The following is an 8,228-nucleotide window of genomic DNA, read 5'->3' on the forward strand; positions in this document are numbered from 1 at the left end:
GGCGGGTGACGTTAATCAGGCGACTCGCGGCGGAGGAGGAGCGGAGGGAGTTGTGGTGAGGCCACGCGAGCGGTTTCCTGATCAGTGGTGGGCAAATGGAGGCACCGAACCGGGCACGATCTCCCCGTCACCCCGCTATCACTTGTGGCAAGGTTTCGCTTCTAACAATATATATTTATGGCCTTACCTGGTAAAATACAACGAGAATTATAGTTGCCTTTGCATGCTTCTGACTAAAAAAAAGAAAGCAAATCGCTCAGTGGGTTTAAACCGGTAAAGTAAATATCGGTATGAAGCTTTCGTGACTGCAGGAATCTCTCTCGCCCATTTCAGCATTTCCTTGCTGTGGTTGTCCCACCTGATGAAGATTTATTGTGTAGCGATAGAAACGTCGTGATTTGTTTTATTTTATTTTATTTCTACCTACGGGACTTTACCGAAAGAAACAAAGAGTGTAAATATTGGTATATATTTATTTGGGGTTTTTTGTTGTTGATTTCTTTACCTTTCCTATACTTTTCACTGCTGTCGTGTTTTCGTAGGCTTGTTGTCACTTTCTGACCCGTCCCTACTGGACATTTGTGAAAAATAGCTTAATAACTCATCGGATTCTTCAAGTATAAAGAGTCTGACTCGTTTCTCCCCGCCCCTCCCCCCTATGGGATTTTATAGCGGCCAAATACTCTGAGTGCATGCCGATTCCAAATGTGGAGGTGTTAAACCGGAGGACCCAGATAAAAACAATTCACGCAACACACGGGAAGAGTTTGCGTGTCTCTCTCCCCGTGCTCGTCTGGATTGTCCTCCGGGTTTTTTCTCCACATCTAAAAGCAACATCACTCGTTCGGAGTTTTTGGCTGCTGTGAATTTCCGCGCGATAAGCCATCATTTGTGTGGCCAGGTCGTGTCCGAAAAAAAATATGCTAATTCGCTCAGTAGGCCTCAACTGGTGAAATGAAACTTCCAGAAGGCTTTGCAGCTTGACGAGGAGTGTACGTGGAGGCACAGCTTTGTGACGGAGATAACGTTGTCTGGCGGTACATGTTGTTGCATGCACTGTATGTTGACGTTCTTTCGCACTCTACGTAGCCACCTGTGCTAATGCGTTGTTGTTGTTGTTGTTGTGTTGCGTCCAAAGGAACGGAGGGAAGTTCAGCGCCACAACGCGGTGCAAACTTCCACCACCACCACCACCACCCCATCTCGTGGTGGGCGCAGCTCTGAATGGACATCAGCCAAGACGCAAGAGGGAGCGGACGCGCTCTCGCCCTCCGGGCCCCGAGGGTGCGACTCTCAAGCGGTGACCATCAACGAAGGGGCTCTTAAGACCCTTCCGTCGACACTCTCCCGGGGGTACAAACATCACGTCAACTTCATTGAAAATGCAGCTAATCTGGCTGTGACGGTCCCACCTGATGACGGAGACTTGTGTTGCCTCCGAAACGTCGTGAATTTTATTTTTGTTTTGTTTTATTTTACTTTCATTACTTTTAATGTTTTACCTACGTGACTTTACCGAAAAAACCTGAGAATATGATTCATTGAAAAGTCGCGTGTCCGAATGTGTGTGTTTGTTTGTATGTCGTGGTTCGCGGCGCTGCGCGTTCGATTCCCGCTCGCGGCCAACACCCAGTGACGATTATATCTGAATCGATCCAGGGCCTCTCTTAGGTTGACTCAGCCTCAAATGAGTACCTGGAGCGATGCGTAAGTAACGCCACTAGGGAGACAAAGGCGGGCGGGCGGGCGTGGTGCTGGCCACCCACCCTCGTGTGCCACAGTGCCGGCCTTCATAGGCGCTCGCTAACAGCACTTGCCCCTACAGTCAGTTCAGGCTTCACGGGGAAATCGTTGTCTTGTGTGTCGGGAGCGGTGGCGTCGCGGTTAGCGTGCTGCGCTGCCAAACCCGACCAGCGCTCGCGACCAATGCTCATGGCGAATATCCCAACCGGTCCTGTGCCTCCCCTGGGTCGACTCAGCCTCAAAATTAACACCTACCTGGCGCGCTGCGTAAACACCGCCACTAGGGAGACGAAGGCGGCCGGGGCGTGGAGCTGGCCACACACCACGTGGTGTGCTGTGCCGCCCTTAACAGGTGCTCGCTAACAGCACAGCGTGTTCAGGATAGATGGGGTGGGGGGGGAAGTTTCGTCTTGTCTGTGTATATAAGCAGCACCATCACCACCACATTACTGTAGAGTGCGGCCTGTATGCTCTCGCTGTCCTGAAGGAGGGCCATTGCCCGAAACGTTATGCTGTTGTACACTTGCGCAGTGAGGCAGTTTTGGTGGCAAAATGTGATTTTTTAAAATTCAAATTAACATCTTTTTTGCGCCACTGTTAGCGCAAAGCGTGGATACTGTATTATTTTATTACAATAGTTTCACAAAGGATTATGATACGGTGGGCCTAGATGGTACCGTTTGTTTACATTTCAAACAATGCGCTTCGTGGTTGGTCGTTTGTGAACGCTTTTATTTTTGTTTAAATTTTTGTTTTTATTGAGCGGACGGCGCGTCTTCCTCTCAGACGGACCAAACCTTCACAGAAAATATACAAAACAAATAAAACGACGTAACATATATTATTGTTGTTGTTGAATATTTATTTTTGTTCGTGTGTCCATGTGTGTGTGTGGATTTACATCGCTTCCGACGAATCTCTCTATACGAGTGTGCACGTTTCCGCGTGGCTTGTTCTGATTAACGAGTGCTTGATCGTAACGAGTGGTATAATTGTAAAATAAGAAAGAGAGAGATAAAATAAACATATCTTATTATGAACATGCATTAAATGCGTCGATAGAAGGAACAAAAACTATATTATATATAAAATAAAATGTTTTTTTTATGTTTAGGTAGCTCATGTTGTTGGGCACGAAATTCAATCTTTCGATACAAAACAACAAAATCCGTCGACTCATTCACAGAGATCCTGCAGTGGAGATTCCTGCACGGCCTTCCAATCAACTCACTTTGAGTCCCAGTTCAAGAACGGGGAGGTCCAAGAACTCCACGGTCAAATACGTCCGCCACCCCCAAAATAATACCCGGTTCTTAATTTCAGAGCACAGAAAGTCCTGGACGTCACCTCGAATTATGTATTGGGCAGAACCACCACCGCGTCCTTATTGTCCTCAGATGGTCGGCATTTTAAACCTGTTCGTATAATTCTAGGATCATATCTACATGGTCCAATTATATGATTCGATTATACCAGGGTTTTCCAAACTCTAGTCCACGCGGCCCGCCACCGCCGCCACCACTACGCTACTTATTTCTCCCCATTCAAATACGAATTAACTCGCGGCACGCGTCCCACGTGACGCACGATCGAAGATCGAGATCTCGGTGCGTGCGTACGCGTGCTCCGAGCGTGCGTGCACACGTGGCACGCGTGGCGATAAGCACGTCACGTGGCACGCGCTTAGCAATCATCGGACGCGTGCAACGCGGAACGAGTTTGGGCAACCCTGGCGCGTACCCTTGTTGTCTACGATTCCAAGGCGGCTCCCATAGCAGCGTTCCGGGCAGAAATATCGAGTGAGAAATTAAGCCTTGATTTCATTCGACCACCTCTGGAAGAAAAAAAATACCAAAGATTCCAACCTTTGTGTGTGTGTGTGTCGTTGTTTGGACCCCTACCCCCACGCGAGCTTGATAACCCACCGTGGGTCTGTCCACCATCAAAACACACGAGTTCAGACCACTCCGAACCCACCGCTTCCCCAAATCAGCGCCACGTCCCGCCTTAATGCACTTTGACGTCGCGTGTACACACACGCACGCACATGCCTCGCTCACACAAACACACACACACAAACACACCGCTCAAACACACAAACACACACACCGCGCAAACACACACACACAAACACACCGCGCAAACACACACACACACACCGCTCACACACGCCTCGCTCAAACACACAAACACACACACACACAAACAAACACAAACACACACACACCGCTCACACACGCACACAAACACACACACCGCTCACACACACAAACACACACACCGCTCACACACGCCTCGCTCACACACACACACACACAAACACACACACACAAACAAACACAAACACACACACACCGCTCACACACACACACAAACACACACACCGCTCTCACACACAAACACACACAAACACACACACCGCTCACACACGCACACAAACACACACACAAACACACACACCGCTCACACACACCGCTCACACACACACACACAAACACACACACCGCTCACACACACAAACACACACACGCACATGCCTCGCTCACACACACACACACCGCTCACACAAACACACACCCCGCTCACACACACACACACCGCTCACACACACAAACACACACACAAATACACACACACACAACGCTCACACACACACACACAAACATACACAAACACACACACACACACAAACACGCACACACACACAAACACACACACAAACACACACTCACACACACACACACAAACACACACACCGCTCACACACACACACACCACTCACTCACGCATCGCTCACACACACAAACACACCGCTCACACACACACAAACACACACAAACACACACACCGCTCACACACGCCTCGCTCACACACACAAACACACACAACCGCCATTCGCCACTAAGTGGCGTTGACGTCACCACGACAAACACACACAAATACACACACACACACACCACTCACACACACACAAACACTCACACCCACAAACACACACACACCGCTCACACACGCCTCGCTCACACAAAGACAAAGATCCCTCGTATAGCCATAACAGACTGTTGGGGCAAGTGCTGTTAGCGAACACCACCTAAGAAGGTCACTGCGCGCGAAGGGTGGCCACCACCACGCCCCCACCGCCGACATCTCCCAGGTGGCCACGTTTACACACTGCACCAGGTACTCATTTAAGGCTGAGTCGACCTACGGGAGGCACAAGGCCCAGTTCGGATAATCGCTGTCACTGGTGTTGGTGGCCGTGAGCGGGTATCCACATTTTACTCCGCTCGCCGGATTCGTGGCGCAGCGCGCTAACCGCTGCGCCACCGCTCCCCAAACACACGCAGACGCTCACACGCAGACGCTCACACGCACACGCTCACACGCACAGACATCGCAATCCGCACACTGCAACTTTTGTTTTGTTTCACAGAGCGGGTATAATAATCACGACCATCATTATTATTATTTGACGAGGCCAGATTTAAGGTTGGGGTTTTTGTTTTGTTTTCTTCTTTTTGCCCGTTCGAACCAGGCAAACGATTCGCTCTCTGATCGTCGCCGTCGTAGATCACCGCCAGACGAGTTGAGAGCCGGTGGGGGGGGGGGTCACGTATCCGGCGACACGTCTGATGTTGAACTTCGTTCGCACCGTACGTAGCAAACCGTGCTCATTGGAGGTGCGAGGGAGGGGAGGGGAGGGGGGGTAGGAGAACAAACGAAGCGCGCTCTGCCCTCACGCTTCCGGAATCGCCACACCGCGCCACACCCTCCCCCCCCTACCGTGCTGCTACATCACCATCGTCATCATCACCAATCATCACCAATCGTCATTCCGCATCCTCGTTCTTCGAGGTGCCCTCCGAGCCCTCGTCCGCAGAGTTGTCGTCGTCGGCGGCTTTGTCGGGCTCCTTGAGCAGCATGTCCTCCTTCCTCGCCGGAAACTTGTCCCTGTGATTCTCTTTTTTCCACTTCATGCGCCGGTTCTGGAACCAGATCTTGACCTGGCGCTCGGTGAGGCCGAGCGCGTGCGACACCTCGATGCGCCGCTTGCGAGTCAGGTACGGGTTGAAGAGGAACTCCTTCTCCAGCTCCAGGGTCTGGTAGCGCGAGTACGTCTGGCGGCCACGTCGCCTGCCCGGTCCCACTGCGAGACACACGGACACGAACAGCAGAATGAACTACGGCACGAGCAAGTTTTGATTATGTTACGTGGTTAAGGTCCACTGAGCTGCGACATCGTTATTTTGAAGAAGCCACCTGATGGCTTATCACGAGAACATTTCTAGCAGCCAAATACTCTGAACCCGCGTGATGTTGATTCTAAATGCGGAAGGAAAAACCGGCGGACCCGGAAAAAAATCCACGCGACCACGGGGAGAGAGACGCGAAATCTTCCCCGCGTGGTCGCGTGGATTTCTTTGTTTGCATCCGGGTCCTCCGGTTTTCCCCTCCACATTGAGAATCCACATGCACTTAGAGCATTTGGCTGCTAGATATTTCTACGTGATAAGCCACTTTTGTTGAGCTTATCATTTGTGTGGCCAGGCCGCTTCTTAAAAAGAGCTTACGTAGCTCAGTGGGGACTTACCTGGTGAAATAAAAAAATAATTGTTAAGTTTTGAAACAGCCTCTGCCTGACGATGCTACAAATCTCTTTGGAGAATATCTGCTGCCCTTTTTACAACACCGCAACTCGCGTGCGGTCATGGTTACTGCCCTCACACGAACCGTAGCCGCTGTCCGACCACGCGGGCAGCATTTCTGCTGCCCTTCGCCGCGACGCAGCCGCGGGCATAAGGGAACGCCCCACGCGTTAAGGGCACTTGCTGGACTCGAGAACAAAACTTATCCGTATTCTTAGGTTTTTTCGGTAAAGTCACGTAGGTAAAACATAAAAATTATTAAAAGTAAAATAAAATAAAAATCACGACGTTTCGGAGGCAACACAAGCTTCCGTCTTCAGGTGGAACCGTCACAGCCACGACAGCTGTATCAAGCATTTGATATGAATCCTTGCAGTCACGAAAGCTTCAAATCTAGAAAACTTATCCGCTACCAGTAAATGCTGCTGCCCTATTCGACACAGTCGCTGCCAAGCAATACTGCCCTTCAACGCGACGCAACCGCTGTTAGTCAATGCTGCCCTTCAACATCATTATATACTGCACATATACTGTTTATATATACGGAGTGGCCCAAACGTCAGGATAAACAGGGTTATTATCCTCATTTTTTTTACAAATCAGGGAGGGTTATTTAATGTATTTTAACACATTTTCAAAACCGACTCGCACACGCGAATGCACGTTGCACGAATCCTGTTTTGAAATGAATTTGAGGACTTTGCCAACGTTAATATAGTGAAATAACCCCAAGTGTCCAGACATTTGGGCCACCCTGTCTATCGATATACACACACACCACGACAATGACTACTGCTGGTAGGGATCATCCGTGCGACGTACGCAAGTGTGTACGTTGAACTTCTTCCGCACAGTACGCAGCCCACGTGAACTGAACACCGATCCCTACGCGGACACGTGGAGCACCACTACCGTGACTGCCATCGTCACCAAGGGCGACGCGGCCGCTCAGTCGGCGCAGGTCGCGGTCCTCCCCGCATCGGAGGAACCGCGTTGAGAGGAAGGAGCCTCAGAGTGATTCTCGACGTCTGGAGGCACCACCGCAACAACAAAGACAAAGATTCACACCCCCCCGCCCCGTATAGCCTCAGCATACAGTTGGGGCAAGTGCTGTTGGCAAGCACCTATGAAGGCCGGCACTGCACGCGAGGGCGGGTTTTGGGTGGCCAGCACCACGCCCGGCCGTCTTTGTCTCCCCCGAGTGTGGGTGTTTTCTACACACCGCACCGACTGCTCGTTTGAGTTGCCGAGCCGAACGCCGCTAAGCGCGTCCCCCAAGACCGTTCCGGGCGAATCGTCAACGGCGTTGTCCGCGAGCGGGGATCGAACTCGGGCGCGCCGGGTTCGCAGCGGTCAACACGCTGACCGCTGACGCCACCTGCACCCCCCCCCCACCCCCTCGCAACGAGCGCGCGCGCGCACGGAGGAGGCGCGCGCGCGCGCGCTCCCCAGACGATCGAGACGTGACAATGGCCCAAAATGACAATCTAATGCCGAGGCCTTGTTGACGCTTCAAGCCCTGGGCCAGCAGTCCACGCACCATCGCGCCAGGCCTTCCCTGGGTCGACTCAGCCTCAAATGAGTACGAGGGGAGACAAAGGCGGCCGGGCGTGGTGCTGCTCACCCCCCCCCCCTCCCCAGGCCTTCATTTGTGTGCCCGCGAACAGCACTTGCCTCGAAAGTCTCTTGAGGCTATACTGGGGAGCATTGTCTTTGTCTTCTATGGAGAGATGTCGTCATTGCATCGTAACTTCTCGGGCGTATTTGTTGGAAGGTGCTCTAATCAATGGCATTCGTCGTGTGTTTACAATGACATAATGTCTATATTGTGCAGCTAAC

The 8,228-nt window shown here is 51.4% G+C and overlaps 1 protein-coding gene across 1 annotated transcript in view; it reads right to left on the reverse strand.

Annotated features, from left to right (window-relative positions):
- Positions 1-5,475: 5,475 nt before the first annotated feature.
- The window catches only part of LOC144720814 (homeobox protein Hox-B8-like), a 16,017-nt gene continuing 13,264 nt past the window's right edge, over positions 5,476-8,228 (reverse strand). Inside the window, exon 2 of the mRNA XM_078597883.1 lies at positions 5,476-5,890. Within this exon, the coding sequence (XP_078454009.1) occupies positions 5,574-5,890 (317 nt within the window). The 3' untranslated portion in view covers positions 5,476-5,573. The remainder of the gene's footprint in view (positions 5,891-8,228) is intronic.

The sequence above is a fragment of the Lampetra planeri genome, chromosome 1 (genome assembly GCF_965212315.1).
Source record: "Lampetra planeri chromosome 1, kcLamPlan1.2.h2, whole genome shotgun sequence".
NCBI lineage: Eukaryota > Metazoa > Chordata > Hyperoartia > Petromyzontiformes > Petromyzontidae > Lampetra > Lampetra planeri.